Raw genomic sequence first — 24,212 nt, forward strand, 5'->3', positions numbered from 1 at the left:
TTACTAGACTTAATAATTTCACACAAGAGTTCAAAAAAAAATTTCACACAAGGTTAATGTGAATTTTAATTTTATTACCCAAAAAAAGAATTTTAATAGTGTAAAATAATAGTAGTATGAATAAAAGTTGGGAAAAAAAGTATATAAATGAGGGTTGAAAGGAACAGCAATGTGGAGGGTAAAAGTGGGTACAAGAAGCATACGGCGGGAAAATAAAAGTAGCAAAAGCGGAGAAAAGCGAACCAGAAAGTCCAACCTCTCTCTCTCAGATCTTAAATAATTGATTTGAGAGCCAAAAGCAAAGCAAAGAAACACACCAACCCCCAATTCACGATCTCATTCTGTTATTTCTTTTGAAAAAGAGAGTGAAACCGCCGAACCAAACAGTCATGAACTGACTCAGATCTGCTTCTTCTTCTTCTTCACCATTGCTTCCATCTTCTTCTTCTTCTTCTTCTTCTTCTTCTTCTCTCTCAGGTAATCGCACTTCTCCATTTCTAGATTCTTCTTTCGCTTTATCATCAAGTGATTCTCATTTTCAGTTCCATTTCTGCAAGCCTTCATTTCTTAGATTCTCGTTTCGTTTTCTCGATCGGCATTTGCTTGTGACTTAATTAACTGTTCCGATCGATGATTCATTCTAATTAGCATTATATAACTGTAATCGTGTTGACTTTGAAGAATTTGAAAATTCTGTTTCTGTGTTCATCAGATTTATCTGCATCTAATGTAGTAGTTAGTTCGTATGCATTTTCGTTTTCTGGATACAATTGCTGAATGTATATGCATCATGATTCATGATCGATGGTTTTGATGTTTGTTTGCGGAGAAAATTAGTAAAGTTAAAGTTTAGACGCTTACTTCGAGGCAAAGGAAAACTAATCACTCCCCTGCACTGCACTCAACCGCTTCACATAATAATTAAAAAAGAAAAAGAAAACTCTCCATCATCATGCATGATAATTGTGTACCAAAAAATAATAATTGTGTTTCGCTTTTTTTTTTCCACTAACAAAATTGAAGATAAAATGCAGGTTCTCATTTATTTTCTCATCCAGATCCTGCGTTGTTTTTCATTTCATTTTTTTTTAATTCTCAGTGACTAACTAAATGATATTAAAAAATTTTAATAAAGTTATATTCATATGCCATTGTTTGGTTTGCTAAGGATAAGATAACATGCAATGGAATTTAACTAAATGATATTACATGCCATTGATTTTATTTCATCCAATTTTTCACTTTTTCTCCCCATCAATTTAGGGTTTATGAAATCAATTTTTCCCCCATTTCATCATATAAATATTCAAATCATAAAATACAAACAACGCTGCGAATGTTTGCAGGAGAATATAATTTTCCTCCAAAATTTATGGCGTGTACCAAGTGAAATAATGATCACTTTCAAAGAAAAAAGAAGCAGTGAAACTACTATTATCTCCAGTTAGGTGAAGATTATACCATAAGTAATATGTTCATTTTGGCCTAGAGAGCTGCCCAAACCCCCCAAGATTTAAGTTGTTCTTTTATTTAATTCAAGGTTTAGGTAACAGTTTTGAATCTCACATGATATTTTTTCCTGAATTACAATACAGGGGACTAGAGTATGACATCTCTGGTTGAATGACACCCATTTCTTCAGTGCTCCATTCATGATCTGCGTAGCATTGCTGTGAATTGAAGAAAAGATGGAAACTGGGGTAAGCAACAATGGTAATGAGGCGTGTACCATATCCAAGGATACCTCATGGTGGGGTCAATTCCGTAATGCATCCAATCCTGGGATGGCAAGATATGTCTATGCCTTGATGTTTCTTGTGGCAAATCTGTTGGCATGGGCTGCCCGTGATTATGGTCGTGGTGCTTTAACTGAAATGGAGAGTAAGATTGCTAAAACCCTCACATTGATGAACTTTCATATCCTATATATGTGAGAGTGAACCCGTGATTATTTTGGAAAAACCTTTGAATTTATGTCTTAATCTTAGTTATTTATGGTTAGGTCTAATAATTAAAATTTATATGTGTGTATATATATTGGAGGTTCCTAATATACTCACTTGTTTTATAGAATGAGTACGATACTCCTTTTAAAAAATAAGTCGAGCACTTTTTTTTCAGAGTAGTATGTTAGCAAATGATGAATAATATAATCATACAATCATAAATCATTTAATGGTTATATAACCACTTGAAATGTCATTTGACTTTCTAAACAATTTACATGACCTCATTTTTACAGGGAATGTAGCAAATGGGATGGAATTTTTCATTTGAAAGTGAGCTAAGTAGCTAACAATTAATAGTTAAGATTAAAGCATTAAATCATGATTATTTAAATGATTTATGTGACTATTAAATAACTTTTAAGCTTAATATATGCTTGAGATTTATATATCTCACTTTCATATAGAAATGGCCCTCTCACTACATACATCTATATTGAAATAGTTTTCTCCTTAAAATTCACCGTCTTAGCCAGAAAATCTGATGTCTCATCTGAATGCACACTTTATTCTATAACAATATGCTGGATTAGATATTATGAAGAATATTCAAAAGTTCACAATGTACATAATGCTATCCATTGAAATTGTTTGATGACCAAAGTGGAATGAAAAAGCATTAATTTACAAATTCTGAACATTAGAGGGGTTTGTCTATCCGTCTATCAATGTTGGCAAATCGTTCACTTCAATCAATAGAAATTGTTGGGTGTCCTCATGTACACATATGGGACGACTAGATCATTTTCCTTCGAACTTAAAGCTGTTTTCATCTAAGGTTGTTATCTCCATAATCCATATCATGCCATTGACTTCAAATCTAATGTATTGAACTGAACCTACAGGATTAAAAGGATGCAATGGTGGAAAGGACTGTTTGGGTGCTGAAGGTGTTTTGCGTGTGAGTTTGGGTTGCTTTGTATCCTTTTCAATTATATGCATGAAAATATTTGCTCAAGACTTCATATAAGTTTGTAGCCAAGAAAAGAAAGCTTTAAGAATATTATCAGCCAGTAATTCTATTGATTTCTGCTAGGGGTAAAATAAAAAACAAAAACGTATGTTTACACATTGACATATGTGTTTTATCATAATTTAGTCACTTATCTTAGGTCAATTTCATAGTCCTTTAGCATTTAAGATGAACCTTAATACGAATTCAGATATTTTATTTCATAATGTTTTTGACAACTGCCCGCACTTCTAAACTAAATGAAGTGAGAGATACATGGCACTCTGGATGGTGGTCAGTCAAGATTGTTCTCTGGGTTGGCATGACTGTCATCCCATTTTTACTCCCTTCAGAATTTATACAGATTTATGGTTAGTAAGTTTTTTCTGCCAGCTAGCCTCCAAGTATTAATGCATCCTCCATGATATCAAAAGTTGTAACATTGTCATTCATTTGATGCACATTTTTTTTTTTTGCCAGGGGAGGTGGCGCATTTTGGTGCCGGGTATAGTTTTGATCTCTCACAAATTATTTTCTCATGCCATTTTTCCCAAACTAATCTGTGATTTTTTGAAGTGTTTCTGTATTTCCTTTTCAGGGTTTTCCTCCTAATTCAACTAATAAGCATTATCAGCTTCATTACTTGGCTAAATGATTGCTGTGAGTCAGAAAAATATGCTGCAAAATGGTAAGATTTTATCAGTTAGAGAACTATTAGAAACACCTGCTTCCAAGCATGGGCTATATAAATTTTTAAAATTGGTTAATTTAATGTTTTAGTAAGGTATATTCTTTTAGAAATTGAATAATTCAGTATTCTGCTTATATAAAGTGGAAAGGAGAAAATGTTTCTCGAATTTTCTAAATTCATATTAGCTTTCCGAGAGCATTGAAAGTAATCAAGAGCTAGAGTGGGATTACCAGCTATTGTCTGATCTATATTATTTGAACTTATCTAGCAGTTTAGCATTATGTGGCCAGCAATGGGGCAACAAACCTAAAATTATGCTTTTGTGCATTTTATCCCTTTTCCACTTGCAATGCTTTGATAAGCTGACAAACAAGCTGATCTAATTGTATAGGATATCTATATCTTGAAATGTTTGCACTAATTATCAATATTTCATGCAGCCAAATCCATGTGATGTTATTCGCAACGACTGCATATGTTGTCTGTTTGGTGGGGATCATTTTGATGTTCATTTGGTATGCACCAAAGCCATCTTGTCTGCTCAATATTTTCTTCATTGCTTGGACACTAGTACTTCTCCAACTTATGACAAGTGTGTCTCTGCACCCAAAAGTAAGTTCTATTTTTGTAGCAAGATCTTTGCTTGCTCAATTCACTTCATCGTATATCAGAACTTGAAGTGGAATTTCTTCATCTGCAATAGGTGAATGCTGGCATTCTAACTCCAGGGCTTATGGGGCTTTATGTTGTCTTCCTTTGCTGGAACGCTATTAGAAGGCATGACTACCGACTTTTACCTGATAGTTTTGGACTTAAATTGATGTTGATGTTGTCTTTATCTTTTGATTTCTATTCATGCAACCCCTCTTGACTTCCCATTTTCATTTCTTTTGAATTAGATTTAGAATATTTTTGTATGCAGTGAACCTGATGGAGGAAGCTGCATCAGAAAGTCAGACTCTTCCACCAAAACAGACTGGCTAAGCATCATTGTAATATATATCTATATATTTGTCTATTCTTGTTTAACTGAAATTTGAACTGTGTTAGAACAGTTTTTTAAACTGATAGTTGTGAATTTACAAATATATGCTCATTACCATTTTCATGTACATATATCCATTTAATATGTACCAGGAAAATCTGATATTGTTCCCAGAAAAATCAAGTTCAATATTTCTTGTCTAATTATGAAAAAATTTAAGCACATTTTAAGTCAAAATATATTTTGCCTTATGGTTGTGCATATTGTCATATCCCCTTTATGATTGCTCTGTGGCTAATTTGGAAATCTTTGAACTTCATTTTATTTTCATTGCTGGTTGACATGTGACAATGGCTCTTGTTGGCAGAGCTTTATTATTGCAATACTGGCAATTGTTATTGCGACATTTTCAACAGGCATAGACTCCAAGTGCTTCCAGGTTAGTTATAATCCCTGAACTTTTCTTGAATTTCAATATTAGGTTCTCCAGTACACATCTGACAGTTCCCTGCAGTTCAGGAAGGATGATGATATACCAGCAGAGGATGATGTACCATATGGTTATGGCTTCTTCCATTTTGTTTTTGCCACAGGAGCAATGTACTTTGCTATGCTATTGATTGGATGGAATAGTCATCATTCTATGAGAAAGTATGGCCCCCTTCCCTCCTGTATTTGGTCCATATCATGTTGTCTGCATCTTACTCGTGTTTCTTGTTTTGATTTGTTCTCCAATATGAAAAAAAATAATGAGGGGTAAACAAAGCAGATGCATTTCCTGTCAGTTAATCTTACAATGATCATAGAAATCCAGGTGGCATAGAACCCAATAAATATGGTTCTCATATAGTTTAGAGGTAACTTATTTGCATGACACGATACCATTCTGGATAAGAGAATGTTACTGCAATCGATATTTTTTCCTGCTTCTCACTTATATAGGTTCATTCCGAGTTTGTTCTGTCTTTCTTTGAGTGCACACATAATATAATATCAAGTTCGTATGATGAAATACCTTATTCTTCTTCAGATGGACAATTGATGTGGGCTGGACCAGCACCTGGGTCAGAATAGTAAATGAATGGTTGGCAGTCTGTGTTTATTGTAAGTATTTTGAGTTTGACTAGTGCTTTAAGAGTACTTCTTAACCATTCTCCTTTTAATAGAACCAAGTCTAGCATGAACATCTGAGTTTTAAATTGACATAATAAAACAACTCATGCGTTTTAAACTCATAAAGAGATTTAGTAACTCTTCCTGTATATTTCTTGAACAAATGCAGCACAACTAAATAAAGTTTGAATGTTTTGACAGTATGGATGCTCGTAGCACCAATAATATGGAAGAGCCGACAAACCGATTCTACTTGAGAACTCCCAAATGTCACCATTCTAGTTTTTAATATTTGGTTGAGGATTAAGATCTTCAGATATTCCCATATCTGAGCTGTAGTGCACTCCTCCAACACTGCCAGATACTCAAAAAAGTAGTTTCAGCATCCGAGGAAACTCTAAGGCAGAAGAAATGGTTCTTTAGATGGCTACTGCACAAAAGCAATGGTCCTCAAACAAATGCGGTGTACTGGTTGGATTTGTTTAGGATTTAGGGTTTTAGGGATTAACAAAGAAATACACCTTTTACCTGTACATGTGTCAAAGAGGGAGCATAATGTAATTCAAAATGATTTAATAGATGCTCATTAGATTTTTCAATCATAATTTTTGGAGTTATCGACCATTGTCGTCTAATTGATAGAGAAATTTAGGCGGACTCCGCTACAATAAGAGGGCATGCAATTGAGTTTGTGTGAGAGTTCATAAAGTTTAATTAGTTGGCTACCTTGATATATACAACTTTTTAATGGCTAACACCAAGCCTAGCATGAGAAATTTCACATCGGTTACATTATACCTTAGAGAGTAGATCAACAACAATGAGTGACCTCATATAAGAAGATATTGACTTCACATCTAGAATTGGTTTCTGAACCAAGAAGAATGCACATTAAAAACATATTGACATGCACAAAGATAGAAAAATAAATCACATAAAAAGTCAGGGTTCCAGAAATCCTAATCTTACATCCTTATAGAAAATCTAAAGAGCATAACATAATATGTAAACTATCTAAAAATCGCATTATTTTATGTGCAGGATTTACAAAACTTGAAACCTAAAACATAAGTTAGTAGCTCACCAATTTCACAGCAATAAAACGAACTCTGCATAGAATTATGATTTGCGGTCACTGACAACTCTGCAGCTCAAAAGTGTATATGAGGTTAAAGGAAAGATGAGGACAAATCAAACAGATGAAGAATATTTATACCTAGAGACTAAACTATGAAGGATATGGAAAGTCTTAACAATTATCTTCCTCATTCCATTCATTGAATAGTATTAATTTTAGAATTAATTGAAATTGGAAGAAGAGTTTTGGAAAATGAAAAGTCATGAATCATTAATTTAGAAAATTTGAAACAATTAGAATATTATAAAATCAATAATTTTTTTAAAGTCATAAAATCATTAAAGTGTTCTCAAATTTTAAAAAATATAAATATTTGATTGGACATATGGAAACAAAACTACTTAATTTCTAAAAATTTAGAATAAAGAAAAAAAAATTCTAATAAAACAATATATTTGTATCACTCACAAAAATTACATAGAAAATAAAAATATTATTTTAAAATAAGTATGCATGCTTTTTAGAGAATTTTTGATTTTTTTTGAAGTTGAATTGTTGATTAAAATAATGGAATATGAAAAATCAATGTTTTTAAAATCACACATTAACTAATATTTAAATTTAAAACGTTAAATTTAGTTAAGTTTGAATTAATAATTCAATGAATCAAAACTAATTATTTTTGCCCTATAGAATTCCATAACTTATATGATTTAAATGATAATAAATTTATTTAAATAAATTGTAAGGACGGTCACGATCAAAACTAATCAACGATCATGATTGATTTCCAAGAAAAGATTCTACAAAATTACATAAAGACCCATGGTAAAATATTTATTCATAAGTCATAGTTTATTGTATGACTATTTTACCCTGCTTGTTGCCAAACTTCTATCTATAAACTCTATAAAGGGAGAGTTTGTGCAGCCTTAGGGATAAACCTGTCATTTAACAATTAATTTCACAAACTATGAAAGTTGGGCATGGATATTTTAGTAATAATGCATTTTATTCTCATTCATTCATTACAAGAATTTAGGTTTCTAATTGGATCATATTCACTCTTTCGTTCCATTCCATCTGATAGATAGTGCACACATTAATGCTTTACCGTCTCTCACTCTCCTCTTGACTTTTGGTTTTCCTTCGTCTCTTCACTACCCTTCAATCCTTCATCAGTTTCTTAGCCACTAGATCTTTCACATTCTCTTCACTACCCCTTATTAATTTCTTTCACTTCTTTTCCTCATTAAAGCACTCTTTTTTTTAGCACTGGAAGGATTTGCATCGAAGGTTCGGTGGATGCAGCTTCAGATTCTTACTAATGATACCATTGGCACCGGATTATGTTGCTCCCATCGGCGACGAAATAGTTGTCGTCGTTGGTGAAGTCTTCAGCGTTACACGGCGTGCATTGGGATAGGAAGGGCGACAAGCTCCGATCGACATGCATCGCCGATCGTGCCTCTGATTGGAAGCTCGCTCTGTGGCGCTACCTTTCATACCGCTATCAACAGCAGCTTAATGAAGGATGACTTCAAGCATGGGAATATAAAATCAGGGCATTGCTGGTGGAAGCCTTCCAGTAACAAAAATTAGAGAAAATTGGTTGTTTAGATTTCAGTGTTTGGACAAGCGAATATATACCTGACTTTATCACCACTGTTATTCATATGGATTTTTAATATTTTAACTATTAAGGTACAATTGTTTCGGTGCAAGGCATTGAATAACTCATGAAATTTCATGTCATGTCCATCAATATCCAGTCATGTGATCTCAGATTGCTGTTAAGTGAATATCATGTGTGCAATGAGCCGTGCAAAACGTGATCTAGGAAAGGTTATTATGCCAATACAAAGCTATGGCGTGGAGCCTTTCAATTTCTTGAAAGGTATGTGAATACCACAACACTATATTTTGCTGATTTTGTTTTTCAGTTTTAGTTTTTTTTACCAATAAACAGAACCTTGCCTCTCAATTCTGCATAATAGATAGCTCCAAATCCACCATGACCAATTTTATTATCCAAACTGAAGTTGCTTTGCTTATATCATTGATGTTGTACTGTTTTATGTCTAGGAGCAGCCTCACTTGAGGAGCTTACGATGGCAGATAATCTCATTTAGCTCAACTTCTTAATTAATTTCCTTTGCAGTATATATCAAAGCAAATCAGCAGTTTTCTCCTTTCTGTTTTTCTTTTAATTTTTACTCTGCATACACTCTTTAGATTTCACTGTCATATGATGATTAAAATGGGTTTCAATGTGGACGCCCTAGCAGGCTGAATTGGATTTGACTAAGAAAAAAGACATGAAAACTATTAATAAGGAACAAGCATGCTGCAAATGAAATTTCTTTAAGCCAGTCTAGCTCAAGTTCTCAGTCGAGGTTTGGAAGTTAATAGTGTAACCTCTAAATCTTAGACCTGAACCTCATTTATGTTGATTGAACTTCATGGTTGTTTCTCTTATTTTGGAATTTTTGGCTTGATGATTTGATTTGAGTCAGTTTGGGTTTTTTCTTCTTCTGGGTGAGGTTGGATTAACTCCTCCCGGATAGTATTTGACAATTATATTACTAGCAAGTGCATTTGTTGGATGTTCATTTGAAGACAGTATTGTTATGAAAATTGACTCTGGCTATACTGTTCATTCTTTGGGTTATTGTTCTATTAAATGTGTGGTTACTCTTGATTTCAATCCTTCTCATTCTAGGGTATAATTTAATGGTGGCTTCTTAAAATATTTTTTGGCAGGTCCTACCTGCACAACCTTCTAAAGCATTAGAAACCCCCAATGAATAATTGAATATTGATATTTGTTCTTCTGATATTTGCAAAATGGGTATATTGAACACCTACCCATTGCAGTCATTAATAAGAGGAATAAACAGATTTCTTTCCCCAATAAGAGGAATTTTGTTGAATATACTCTTTCAAGAGTTGCTGCTTTTTGCTCTCTTGGTGAGTTTCGTTCACAGCCTCTCCTTCAGCAGTTGTGCAGCAGCCCCCTCATTATGCAGAGTTGCAGTAGTTCTGCTATGGTAAGGTATAGTTCCTTTGAGGTGTTGTTGTTTGAAGGTGAATTAGAAAATAAGCTTAGTTCTTTTATCCTTAATTATTAATTCTTATTATCAATTTGTCGGAATTTGAAACTCGCCATGGAACAAGAGATGCAAATATAAAGGTAGAATTCATTAGTTTGGTAACAAATGTTGAGTAAAGCATATAAATTGGTACTGAATTGAGCACTTACCTGCTATAGTGAGAGTTTTCATGTAAAAAAATGGCACTTATCTGCTATAATGAGAGTTTCCATTTAGAAATAATTTTGTTCCAAATTTTTGGTGGCATTCCCACTGCTTTGTGCGCAGGTATCAATTTCTAATTTATTTTCTATCATTTGCATCATTGAGGGAAATATTTGGTTGCTTCAAGTCTAAATTAAATCCAACTAGATCCAAGCTTATGTGCATGAAATTACCTTTATATTGGACAGCAGTTCTAGCATTAATTTACTTATTGTGTTTCATTTTCTCTTCGAGAACACTTCCCACTGAGGTGTGTTTTAGAGAGGAGCTGTTGTTGAGGTTGGCTTAGTGAGATAAGATGGTGGGTGCTCTTTCAATTGCAGGTTCGATGCTGGACTGTAAAGTTTAGCAGTTCCTTCACTGGCCGTGCGTGGGAGTGAAGGCTCAGTCTGAGCAAAAGGTTGCAAGCAGCACCTTAGGAAGAAAAGCGGATTTAAAATGGTAACATGATCAACGTTTTGTGTTTAAAGTTGTGATTTGTAAAAAAGAAAAAAAAATAACACCCTCTGTTCTAATGTTTTGAAAGATATCATTTTTAATTTGTTTTTTTTTTCTTTCTTTTTCATATGCTTCTCCTTTATGATTGCTTTGTTAGCTTAAAGTTGTTTAGTCCGTAATAGTGGTTCTGCTTATAACATATTTTAAGAGATTTTAGCCAGTATCATGAGATTTTGTACATTGCATCATTATGGGAAAGATTGTTTATCAGATAATTTTAAGTTGTATCTTGCTATAGGAGTCTGTGGAACCTTTAAAATAAAAGCAGCTTTCTTGAAGAGATTAACCCTCCATTCCAATTCTACCTTTTCTTATTGTATACATGAGATTGGAAACATACATCATATTGTACACAATGTTTAATTTTATATTTTAGCAGGAAAAATTAAGGGATAATAACATAATAGTTAGTGATCACATCTGCAACTTAGTATATATATGTTTTTTTTTATAAGTCACTTAGTATATATATATATATATATATATGTGTGTGTGTGTATGATGAACATATAGAATGTGAATTTTATATTTGAAGGCTAAAGTTACATTAACATATGTGAACTTCATCACCTTGGTCTATGTTGCTTTGTCAAATATATAATACATCTCATGATTCTAAACTTAACTAATATTTTATATAAAATAATAGATAATTTTGAGTTGTATCTTGCTATAGCAGTCTGTAGAAGGTTTAAAATAAATGTGGCTTCCTTGAAGAGATTAATCATGTATTTCAATTCTACCTTTTCTTATTGTATACATCAGTTTGGAAACTTGCAAAATGAAACTTAAATTGAAATATGCTAAGAAGGATAAAGAGGGCCTCAAAGAGTACTAGATATGTACTCAGTTTAAATCTTCATAAACCATTACCTTTATGTGCTTATTTTCAGAAATGTTGCTTTCAAACTGTCTCCTTTACAAAGTAACAAAGATGAGATCTGCTTCAACCCTCATTATGAGCAACTCTTCTAGCTGGAATTAGAACCACTGCAAGGCTAGAGAAGGGATATGAAAGAGTAAATTAAGAGCGGTAAAGCAAGTGAACTGAGTGAGAGCACAATTTCAGTTCTTTTATAATTAACTTTGTGTAAACAAAAATTACACTTTCGGTGCATAGACCTTTAATCCCATTGTTTGAGTACTGTTTACTATTGTGCATTTGAAATTATCAAAATTAAAATTTGGTATTAATTCTTCCATTAAACTAATTATTAAATTATCTCTATTTAACCTGATCTGGGTAGTTTCAATAATCAAAATTTAAACTTTAAAATTTTACTTTTCATCATTTGCCTATTTTTTTAAAAATGAAAATTTTAAAAATGACTAAACTCTAACAAAATAAGTGGTAACTTAATGTACCAAAAAACCAAATAAATGGTAAATGTTTAAATAAAATCACAATTAAATAAGTAGTTTACTTAACATGTTTTTAAAAAGAAGAATTTACGGGTTCTGTTAGTTCCTATTTTGAACTATAACACACTACATAGATGTCTTCAATGAAAATTAAAAATAATAAATTTTTTTGGTGAAATGATGTATTGTCACCGTAAATTTAATTGAGATTAATTTGTATGAACTGTAAATAAGTTTTACATAATTATTCAATCACATCGTAGTTCATAATTTATTTTAAATTTAAGAATACTTAAAATATAAAATAAAATGTTGTGATTGAATGACTGTGTTAAACGTTTTACATTGTCACTGCATAGATTTTAGGCTTAATAGCTCTTTTGGTCTCTCACTTATCACGATCTTACACTTTTGGTCCCTTTAGGAAAAAATTAGCAAAATTAGTCCCTCCCATTTACACACTTTTGCCGTTTTAGTCCAAATAGGGATCACTTTTGCAAATAAATAAGCAATGTGAAGGACCAAAAGTGCTAATTTTTTTATTGGGGTCCAAAAATGCAAAATCATGATAAGTGAGGGACTAAAAGAGCTATTAAGCCTAGATTTTAATCTCAATTTAATTTATTTACATATGGATTTAATTGATTTTTGCTACATCAGTAATTATGTTTTTATTTTAATTAAAATAAAAAATAATATAACCGTTTGTCTTATGTGGCATAATATGATTGAGTGTGAACTTTACTAAATTAAATATACTATATGGAATTTGAGAAATATAACGCTATAGAATATAACTTTATCATATGGAATTTGAGAAAATTTAGTACTAAGAGAAAAGATACTATTGTTATGAAATGAAGGCAATACAAGTGAGAGGGTCAGAGAGGAGAAGAGAAAAAGAAATCAGAAAAGTAAATGTTGTGAAATGGGGTGTGGCTGCTTGATGCAGCCTCCTTTATTTATAGCACTAGAACTAGGTCAATTACATGAAGAGAAGATACATGTGATAAATAATATTTTCACAAACTCTTTTCCCCAAAACTATATAAATTAGTATCAATGCTCATTCAAAATGTGCACTTCACATAGTTTGTGTTGAGGTATTTGCATTAGATTTCAAAAAGGCTCGATCTTTAATAACTTTACAGGTACATATACCCACATGTTAGATACAGATAAGAGCGGATCCACCTTGAAGGAGAATTGCCCCACAAAGATTCCATAAATTATTAAATGGAAGACATAAAAAAACATGAAAAATAAGATTAATTTATGATGTAAATCATCCCAATTTAATTACTGTGATCAAAACATTATCATGATTATAAAGTCAGAAATATCTAATAAAAGATTTATAACCTATTTTATTTGCCTTATTATCAATTAAGATTTGTAACTGATATCCTACTCTATTTGCCTCATGGTTTATAACTAATCCAATTTCTTCTTCTTTTTTGAATAAACATAATAAATCTAGCACAAATTTATAAAAAAAGAACACACGATAAATAAAAATGACTATCCCCGTGCATCGCACGAGTAAAAAGTACTAGTTTCTTTTATATAATACTAGTACTTTGACCCGTGCGATGCACGGGGGTTATTCATTTTGATTTTGTGTATGCTTCTATAAATATATTTTATGGATTAAGAGAACTAAATTTATTTTAGATATACGAAATCATAAATTTGTATTTTTTTTTACTTAATGCTTCCTTTTATTTTTTTAGTTATTATTTTACTTTTATCTTTTGTACTTGTTTTCCAAAATGCTTGATTGATAGCTTTTTATATTTATTGAATAGTTTAATTTAAGGGGTTGAAGTAACATGTATGTACTAAAAATAGCCACGAAATGTTTTTCTTACAATTGAAATAATTACATTGAGAATAAAATTGTGAGTGTATGGTTGCACATTTCTTGTGAAAATATCTTCATATGACATTGCGAAAGTCTTCTTTATAAACTATATTTGAAGTACATGTAATTAGGATTTTTACATGTGGCTTAAGCTTTGAAGAAGATTGGAGGTCTAAAAAACTGATGAAGATTGAGGGTCTAAAAAACTGAAGAATATTGAAGGTCTCTTCAAAGGTTCTTAGGATCCCCTATGAATGAGAACATTGACTTTTACAAAAAGGCAAAAGTATGGAGCACTGATTTTTAGTGAATGCGGGAATGCAAAAAGGCAAGGAGAGTGTTATAAAGTGGACGACTGTGATTGAATCAGGGAGAATAATTTGCATTTTTACCAAAATGATCATAGTCAAAATTTAAATATAGTGTAATGAACTGTTGAATCACTATTCTACCCTCAAGATGTCATATGTAACTTCATACGCTTTTCTTATGCTTGGAAATGAATGAAGCCCCTTGGTGAAATTTAGCAATAATTTTAGATAATATTCACTTTTTTATACTCTATAATTCCTCAAAATCTATGTTATTTTGTTGCATCTATCAAAAAACAGTTTATGAATTAAAAGAATAAAATTCATCATAGATATAAGATATCATAAATTTGTTTTTTTACCGTGAAATAACGCAAAAAATCCTATTTGCAAACCATGAAAAATTAGGAACATTTAGTTATACATGAAAGCCACCTTGGAATCAAAGAGGAAATCATTAGGATATGGATATCAAAGAGAAAGTTATAGCAAATTTAGATATTTTTAAGGTAGTACTTCACTATCAAACTCCTGCGTATATATGCCAAATGAGGAACATTTAGTTATACATGAAAGCCATCTTGGAATCAAAGAGGAAATCATTAGGATATCAAAGAGAAAGTTATAGCAAATTTGGATATTTTAAGGCAGTACTTCACTATCAAACTCCTGCGTATATATGCCAAATGACTAAAAGTTTGTGCCTTAATCTAATGCATATACCTTATCATGGACTATGAGAAATGTATGTGTTACTAAATCATATAATTATAGGAAAAGTTGTTAGTGAAAATTTTATTTTTTTGGAGTGATATTGTATTTAGCATTAAAACCACCATCTCTAACTTTTATGAATTAATATTAATATCAATTATTAACTAATTAATAATTCTCTAGATAAAAAATAATTAATTGTGTCATATGGAATTCTATAACTCATATTAACTAAATTGGGATGAGCCGAATAATAATAAACGGATAGTGGGAAGGTTATTTTTTATATTTGACATTTTAAAGAAAGATATGTATAATTTAATTGTTACAATAATACTTAATATTTATATAGTTGCGAGGAAAATGGATAGTGGAAAAGTTATTTTTTATATTTAATATTATTTTCACTGCCACCTTTAACTTTTATGGACTAATATTAGTGTTAATATTATATTATTTAATTAATAATTCTATAAATTCAAAGTTATTATACGTGTCCTATGTATTATGTAACCGACGTAGACCTCATTATTTGGTGGGTAACTAATATTAAATATGGTTTTAAAAACAAAATTTTGTGAAGGTGAAAGGGGCTAGTCCAATATTTATTTTGTTATTCTCATATCAAATTTAACACTCTTTTGAAATCTAATTTAATGATAAAATTCCTACCTTTAATTGTTACATATTAATACTAATATCAATTGAAATATTCTATAAATAAAAAATACATGTCCTATTGAGTTCTATAACTAATATTAACTTACCTGTTGTGCATGTTCATTAAAAATAGAAAACGTAATTTTTGTTATATCTTCGTACTTTATTGCAAAATTACAACTTTTGTTTCATATGAACCCCTCTGCTAGGGTTTCTGGGTCTCACGCCCCAAGGACGGCGGCGGCGGGCCAGCAGGGCTCGACGGGTGCTCGCGGCGATGGCGTCGTGGATGGCGAGGCGGAAGGCGGCGAGCTTGACGGCGAAGCAGACGGTGGATTGGTCAGATACAGCGCCAGGAGAAGAAGCTGCTTCTCTGTGTTCATCGACGGGATTGAAGAGAAGATCGATTACCTCCATCTTCGCGAGATTTGCTCGAAGTTTGGCAAGGTTCTCAATCTTTTTGTACAACGACAGAGAAAGATTGGTAGATTTTTTCGTTTTGGCTTTGTTCGTTATGGTTTGAAAGAACAAGCGATGAAGGCTATTCAAGGTTTGAACGGGTTTAGATTGGGGGATGCCTCTCTGTCGGTTTCCTTGGCTAGGTCCCCTCGGGTTTGTGGCTCTCCCTCTTGCGTTCTTGGGCTGGGGAATCAGGCTGCTCCTGGTCAGGAACAGAGGTCCCCTGCTTCTGCTCTCTCTTGGCGAGATGCGGTCTTGGGGCAGAGGAAGCTTAGTGGTCTGCTTCCTTTTCCAGAGGACGAGGTTAGGATGCTTGGTGGCGTTGGTTGGAGGACTGAAGGGTTGTCGAGGCTTCCGGATAAATTACTCTTCCCAGAGATTTCTTGCCTGAGCTCCGATTTGGGTGGTGATGCGAAGGTAGGAGAAGGGTTTTCTGATGCCGTTGTTGGTAGGTTGGCGTTGGATGTGGCTCGAGAGGAGTGGTGGCACAGTGACGGTTTAGATGTTGATGAGGCGGTTGATGAGGATGTAGCTCAGTGGGGTGTTGCAAATCTTTCAGACATGCGTGGATTTTGGGAGAATGGCTTGTCTTTTCTTCTCCTTGGCCTCTCGGCTGGGAGATGGAAACGAAACCTCTCTTCTGGTCTTCGCTTAAGAGTTCCTCCTGCTCCCTCTCTTCTGTCGGTGTCTTTGGCTTCTTGGAGTTTGGCGGCTGTGAGGTCTTTCCCTCTCTTGCATCTGCCTCCGGCTGGTTGGAGTGGTGGATGTTGGGTTAGCCCCAAGCCTGTCGATTCCGTCTCCTCAGATTCTGGTTCAGTCGCAGTTGGGACCTCTTCACTTCTTGAGATCATGCTGGCTCTGCCAGGGCCTCTTCCTTCCTCGGCGGTGCCCTTTGCTAGGGGGGGCGGAAGGCGCTGGCTCTGTGTCTGTCGAGGGCTTGTCTGCTGTGGAGCCTGCTCTCCAGCCCCGTCGGCGTGGTCGTCCCAAAAAGATCCCCCCTTCCTGCGTGAGTGCTGCTCAGCCTCTGGCTTGCGTGGAGGTGCAGGATGATGTTGAGGGCTTTTCTCTCTTGGCAGCGTCGCATCTCTTCCGGCGAGCGGTGGCCCTTACTTCACGCGGTCGAAAAAGACGTGGCTTCTCGGCAAAGTCTTGGGGCTTGAGTTTGAGGGAACCGACCTAGAGGCTATTCGAGGTTTGGAAAAGGTGTACGAGGATCATTCCAATGCTTGATTTGTGTAGTTTTCCGGGCTATATTTTGGGATTTCTTTGGGTGTGCTGTTGGTTTTTCCATTGCTGTACGGTTTGGTTTTTAACCCGGTTTTGTTCCTTTTTTCGGCCTAGTTGGGTTCTCTTTTGTTCGTTGAGATAACTCGTTTTTTTGGGTTATCTTTTCTCCCTGAGGGTGTTGTCCTTAGGGGTTTTTTGTGGATATTAATAGATATTCCTTCATCTTTCAAAAAAAAAAAAATAACTAATATTAACTTAATACACAATAAACCAAATATGTTATCCGGGCTATGAAATTTTGTCATAGGTATTCACTTTATAGAGATTAATATTAATATTAATTGTATATTCTCTAAAATTTAGAAAGTCTAAAATATCCTATGGAATACCATAACTAATATTTTTATTTTAGTGAGTAATTTTTGCATCCATATAAGATTTAATGTCAAAACATCAACCTGCATTATCTTTATGTTGCTTACTATTTTCCGATTCTATTAGAAATGAGATCAGAACTTGTTAGATGTTCTAATTAGATTATTGGATTGTTTGATCAGTGGTGTTAGCCCTAAATCTCTTTTTGACTCTGTACCGGCAATTCCTTTATTATTATAATCTAATTAATTCAATTAGAATTAGAATAAGAGTCTAAAATGAAATAATAATTAAGAATATTAATCAATGAAACTAACCTTTTTCCTTCAAATCTTTGCAACAACGTCAAACCTGAGCCGCACCAGAGATTCGAAGATCCGTTCATTCTCCGCAGCATCAACAACCACGACAGGAGAATTCTCAGCGGCTGTCCAAACTTGCGCTTTTTAGGTGACTTGAAGGATGAAGAAACGAAGAGTCTGGCAAATAAATCACAATGGATGCGTTATTGATGAATTGAACCGAAACGGAAGAGGAAAAACAAAAACAAAAACGTAAAACAATGAAATGCTGAAGGGAAACAAATGGTCAAGATTGAAATCAACGACCAAGATTTGATCTCTAAATAATTGCATTTGGATTTACTGAATTACCCATCTAGAAACTTCAATTCATGTATCATGATTTATTGATTCACTAAATTGCCCCTAAAACTGCATAAACTTCTCCTTTATATATATTATAGATAGATAGATAGATAGATAGATAGATAGATGTAGCCTATATGCACATTTAAGACATTTTTTATTTTCTATGCAATAATAGAAAGCATATGAGAATATGATTGTAGAATATGAATGGTTGTTGTAACATCATTAGGTAATTTAAAGTGGGATATTAAAGGTTTATATTTTTTAACTTCTTATAAATTAATTTCTTAAATGTATGTAACTCCTAAATTGCCTTAATTTTTTAACTTCTCATAATTCACTATTAGGCACTTTGGTAAATCAAATGCTTGTGAATCAACGGCTGAGATTCAATCCAAGTGAAATAAATGACTGCTTTTACTAAAATACCCATGCCCAACTTACATAGTTTTTGAAATTAATTGTTGAATGACTGGTTTGCCCCCAAAGTTGCTCAAACTCTCCCTTTATATAGTTTATAGATAGATAGATATTGTAGGGAAAAATGTTAATGGAATGTTTTTTTCCACATTGATATGAAATTTAATGTAACAACATCGAATAACGAAATTTATTATATGATGGATCCTTTAAAAAAAATCAGCATCTTAGAGAAGATAAAGAGTTGTATACAAATATTTTAACAGATGCAACATATTGTGGAGTGCAAATGCTTCATTGGAATTCACTATATTAATTTATCTTTAAGACATACAAAAAGTGCAAGAAACTTATATGTTTTCAAAATAATACATTAGTAGAAGGAAACAATAGCGGCAAAGTTTGAAAGAAAAAATATTGAAACGAAATCAGTTAAATGTTAAAGGAGAACGGAGGCTTCATTGTATTAGTTTAGAAGAAAAGAAAATTATTTAGTTGATTTAGTTGATAATAAAACAATGAAAAAAAGCAAGAAACTTACATTAATTGGACATTAAACTATCAAACAAAGGGAAGCAACATCATGAAATTGAGGGTGAAAAACAATGAAACACGATTAGAGAATGATAAAGGAGATGACTTTAACCGTTTAATGTTACAATTGACAGTGAAGAAAACACATTTTTAATACAAAATATAAGTTAATAAAATATCATAATAATTTTAATAATCCATAAGAACAAAACATGCATCAATGACGAAAGTAAAATAAAATGGATAGCTTTCACTGATTGAATTAGCGGCAACAACATGCAAATTACGAATAAACACTGAATTTTACCCCGGTGAAAGATTAGGAATGAGAAGAAAAAAGTTCGGCTGAAAAGAACATAGCCTAAGAATGAAATGTGAAGAAAAAATGATGGTGAAATCAAAATAAATAAACCAAAAGGGAGAAAAAAATGGCCTCTTACCTGATGGACAAAGTTAGTTGAGAAGAACATCAAAGCCTAAGAATGAAAAGTGATGAAGAAGAAGTGGTTGATGAAGTAGAAAAGACGAAGAAGAAAATTTTCTAACCTGGTGGAAGATCTTCTTGTGGATGGATCATGCTATTGGAGAATCCAGACATAAGAAATTTCTTGCATAGGAATAGAGGTTATGAAGATCAAGATAGAAAAGATGAAAAGAATTTATAAGGAGAATGAAAAGACGTTTCATATATGAGAGAAAAGGAAGGGACTCTTGCACTTATTTTTGTAACCACAATAAAGAGTTACAAAAGTAACAAAAAAAACAACTATGAATGTGAACAGACAGAAGATGAGAGGTTGCAAAGGAATGGACGGCTGTGATTGCATCTTTAGAATATAATTTCACTTTTACTAAAATGTCCATGTTAAAAATTAGATTGTTGTGCATTTCATTATTAAATTACAAAGTTGCCCTCCAAGCTTAAAAAACTCTTCTTTTATATATAGTATAGTATAGATAGATAGATATAGATAGATATAAATAGATAGATAGATAGATATATAGATAGATAGATATATATATAGATATAGATATAGATATAGATAGATATAGATATAGATATAGATAGATGTTCTTCCCTGTTAAGACTTTTTGTCCTGTAATTTGTAAAAAATAAAATAAAAATATACTATATTGTTATATAATTTTTAAAAGGTGAAATTTTATTAAAATTAATTTTTACATGAAAATATTTTCATGTAAAATGTTCATCCTCGTGGGAACTTAATCCTTAATTTAAACATCAACGAATAGATTTCATATCACTCATTTCTTTCTATTCTCATATCTCTCTCTTATTTCAATCTTAGTGAATAAACTTGAAAGAAGACGTGATATGTAAAATTATCTTGTCATAGTTTCATTTTTCTTTGAGATAGTAATCAGATTCTCTTTTCTTTCTAAAATTTAACTCTCTAAATTGAGGGTATAAAATTTACACAAAAAAAAAAAACCAATCACACATCTTCTCTTCCAATTAAGCAGTTATATAAATTATTTTACCATCACAGTGCTACAAATAGTATTTATTCGGGAATATTTAAACTTTAGTCCACAAATATATACGGATTTGGGAATCGTATTATTGAAATAACCCATTTTCTTAATGGATGTCACTATCACCTTGAAAATTATACACTAGATTTCAAAAATAAAATAAAAATTATACACTAGATCAGAACGAAAAAATTAATAACAAACGTAGATTATATCAAATGAATGAACAAAGAAAATAATCAAAAGAAGTTTTCTTAATTTCTTCTTTATCTCATACTTCATTGATTATTCAGAGTTGAGTCATCAAATATCTGATAGCTCTGTGGACCCTCAGCACCAGATCAGTTTCCTTTTTATGAAATTAACATTAAATAAATAATAAGATAAATTAAGATAAAATCAAGAAATAAACAACTTAAATCATAATCAAATCTAAAATTTAAGAAGGTATTAACTAAAGATATATAAAAAATACCAAAATGTTGCAAGTCACAATAAAAACTCATAAAATCCTGAATTAAATAAAAATTCGAAAATTCAATAAAAATATCATAAAAATTAATTAATGCTCTAAAAAGAAATCAAAAATAAAATAAAAGACCCAAGATAAAATCAAGAAATAAACAACCTAAATCCTAATCAAATCTAAAATTTTAAAAGGTAATGATCAAAGATACATAAAAACTATTAAAATCTAGCAAATCACAATAAAAACTCATAAAATCTTGAATTAAATAAAAATCCAAAAATCCAATAAAAATACCATAAAAATTAATTAATACTCAAAAAATAAATCAAAAATAAAAAAGGAGTCATCTAGGTAAATCTTAGATAATTAGGGCAAATATTTTAAAATTCGGTTTCAAGATAAAATAACACAACATATGAGAGAGGCTATCTAATAGAATGACACGTGGAATTTTTTTTATGATAATTAACCTGAGAATGACACGTCATTGAGAATTAACCTGATAATGAAAACAAAAATTATTACCTATAGGGGACGAGATGGTTAATGCAGTATTTTAGATAATTATGAAAAATATTTTAAAATTTTAATTTTTTATAATCAAAGAACTACATATTTTATTTTTATATTATAAATCATTAGAAATAATAAAAGGAGAAATCATAATTAAGGCTCTCAGGATAATTCTCATAAAAAAATAAATTTTTAAATTTTATATTTGATTAGGATTTTGGTTGTTTATTTCTTTATTTATTTTTGATTTATTTTATGAGTATTAATTAATTTTTATCGTATTTTTTTTTGAATTTTCGAATTTTTAATTAATTCAGGATTTTATGAGTTTTTATTGTGATATGTTAGATTTTGATCGTTTTTATCTATATTTATTTAGTACCTTTTTAAATTTTAGATTTGATTAGGATTTAGGTTGTTTATTTCATGATTTTTTCTGTTTTATTTTTGATTGAATTTTAAAAGATTTGCCCTAATTGTCTAAGATTTACCTAGATTAAATAAAATAAAAAATAGCATAAAATTTAATTAATAAAAACTATCAAAATCTATCAAATCACAATAAAAAATCATAAAATTATGAATTAAATAATAATCCAAAAATTCAATAAAAATACCATAAAAATTAATTAATACCAAATGATTATTCAAAGGTAAAAAAATTATATGTGGCATGTTTGGATCAAATTTTTTCTTTTCATCATAATCAATTTTGAAACCCATAAGCTACACATGGAAACTTCTCTGTAGAATTGATTCTGGCTTCAGAATCAATTATGGAAGGGTTTCCAAACATGCATTTGGAAACCCTTATAAAATTGATTCTATATCTAAAATCAATTATGAGAACTTCTAGACTTCTGGTTTCAGAATTGATTCTAAGCAAAAATAAGCTTATCGAAACATGGTATTAATAATTAATACTTAGTACCCTTTTGGAGGGTCAGCAAAGTTTATCAAGTTACCGATTACCAAATGATAATTCCAGGAATAAAAAGTCTCTTCTCTTCCATTTGTAGGCTTAAGGACTAAGGCATGTGATGTCTAATTCTGAACTTGTGTTATTATATGTCCTTCAAGTTGGTTTTGAATTCTTTCTTTTGTTATAGATTTTAAGTGAATGTCATAATGTAGGCAAATATTTGATCAGAGAGGTTGGAGGACATATCGCATGCCAGATGAGAAGTCAGGGGGACATGGTGTCAAAATCAAAATTAGTGATAAACCCCCCACAATTCAAACTAACATATCTTATATAGCAGATTAATTCTCAAATGAGAATTAATCAAACAGAATATGGGCCTGGAATCAGTGAGCAGAGCAGAGTCACGCATTCTTCTTCTCTCCCTCCCTGTGCGTTCTTCTCGTTGGTTCTTTCTTTCCCTTATATATATATATATATATATATATATATATATATATATATATATATTCCCCAATCTGATTTCACTCACTCGCCCTCTCACAAGCCCTAATTTCTTCCCCCAATTGCACTTTCTCGGTCTCTCTCTTCCACCGCCGTCTCGCGATTTTCTTTCTCTGTTTGCATATTTCGATTGTTCGGTACTGTAGAGCTTTTTGTTTCCCAATTTCCTGGCTCGTTTCCCTCATCTATTTTATGCAATGGGGTTTCCTTGGCGCTTTCTTTCCCTCCCTCCCGCCAGGTAGGTTTCTTTGATTCTCTCTCACCGTTATATTTTATTTTTCGCATTCACTTTTGTTCTTGCGATTGATTGATTCGCTCGCCAGGGCATGAACTTTACTACATCTTCACTCGTCAGCCCGACCACGGCGTCAAGGACCTTAAGGCTTACTGCATCGGAATTCTCTCTAACGTCCTTGGCAGGTGCGTGTTTGTTAATTTCTGAAAATTAATTCACTTTTCATTCATTCATTAATCAATTGCATTTGCAGTGATGATGCTGCAGAAGGGGCTTACCTTTTTCATAACCCTACTGGCTTCTTTGCCTATTTTCCTCTTGACAAGGCTGATCTACTTCAAGGTTTGCTTTGTTCTATTCTTTGATTCTTGATTTTCTAAATTCACACAAATACATGCATAATGCTTGCTTGCTGTTTTAATTTCCAGAGCATCCCAGCGTTATTCAGGTTTGCCCCCAGTTCAAACCTTTCCCCTCCCCGCCCGGCCCGGCCCCAATCAACCTATCCTATTTTCCTCCTGACAAGGCGCTAATTGATTGAATTCAACAGACTTCTCTTTGAATAAATTTACAACTCATATTGTAATGCTGACCTTAATTGGTTTTGTTGATGAATTGGTTCTTATTGATATTATTTTGTGGATGGAAATAACAACCATGCCTATTACCTTTCTATGCTTTATGCACCTCTTATTACTCATTTTCTATTTAATTAAACACACACTAGGATTCATTCATGTGTACAAAATGATTTGAAAATCTTTATTTTGGTGGAAATTAAAAGTCAAAACTGGTACTCGGCTTTCAATGGAGTAATTTTCTAATTTCAAGTAAAACATGATGTATTCAATTTGGG

The 24,212-nt window shown here is 32.2% G+C and overlaps 2 protein-coding genes and 1 long non-coding RNA gene across 6 annotated transcripts; all 3 read left to right on the forward strand.

Annotated features, from left to right (window-relative positions):
* The first annotated feature begins 207 nt into the window (after positions 1 to 207).
* Positions 208 to 6,364, forward strand: LOC130715012 (uncharacterized). Of its 3 annotated transcripts, none has more exons than XM_057564998.1 (13): positions 212 to 477; positions 1,596 to 1,881; positions 2,852 to 2,925; positions 3,170 to 3,329; positions 3,439 to 3,463; positions 3,557 to 3,646; positions 4,090 to 4,261; positions 4,353 to 4,426; positions 4,572 to 4,641; positions 5,002 to 5,073; positions 5,149 to 5,285; positions 5,665 to 5,738; positions 5,949 to 6,364. In XM_057564998.1, exons 2-13 carry the CDS (start codon positions 1,689 to 1,691, stop codon positions 6,002 to 6,004), a joined length of 1,197 nt encoding a protein of 398 aa, XP_057420981.1. In that variant the 5' UTR covers positions 212 to 477; positions 1,596 to 1,688; the 3' UTR covers positions 6,005 to 6,364. The 3 variants fall into 3 exon arrangements, 2 of the variants coding, with proteins under 2 accessions (XP_057420981.1, XP_057420982.1); XM_057564999.1 differs by lacking the exon at positions 212 to 477 and adding an exon at positions 1,305 to 1,443; XR_009011541.1 differs by lacking the exon at positions 5,949 to 6,364 and having other exon boundaries at positions 208 to 477; positions 5,154 to 5,285; positions 5,665 to 5,682.
* A 1,531-nt stretch (positions 6,365 to 7,895) lies between these two features.
* LOC130715336 (uncharacterized) lies at positions 7,896 to 11,795 on the forward strand. Of its 2 annotated transcripts, XR_009011627.1 has the most exons (4): positions 7,896 to 8,722; positions 9,589 to 9,880; positions 10,466 to 10,583; positions 11,534 to 11,795. It is a non-coding gene; the product is annotated as an uncharacterized LOC130715336 (long non-coding RNA). The 2 variants fall into 2 exon arrangements; XR_009011626.1 differs by lacking the exon at positions 11,534 to 11,795 and having other exon boundaries at positions 10,466 to 10,707.
* An 11,126-nt stretch (positions 11,796 to 22,921) lies between these two features.
* Positions 22,922 to 24,029, forward strand: LOC130711652 (uncharacterized). Its single transcript, XM_057561356.1, has 4 exons — positions 22,922 to 23,359; positions 23,445 to 23,541; positions 23,610 to 23,698; positions 23,785 to 24,029. The coding sequence occupies exons 1-4, from the start codon at positions 23,314 to 23,316 to the stop codon at positions 23,895 to 23,897; spliced, it is 345 nt and encodes a 114-aa protein (XP_057417339.1). The 5' UTR covers positions 22,922 to 23,313; the 3' UTR covers positions 23,898 to 24,029.
* The last annotated feature ends 183 nt before the right edge of the window (positions 24,030 to 24,212 follow it).

This window comes from Lotus japonicus, chromosome 4, assembly GCF_012489685.1.
Source record: "Lotus japonicus ecotype B-129 chromosome 4, LjGifu_v1.2".
In the NCBI taxonomy this organism is placed as follows: domain Eukaryota; kingdom Viridiplantae; phylum Streptophyta; class Magnoliopsida; order Fabales; family Fabaceae; genus Lotus; species Lotus japonicus.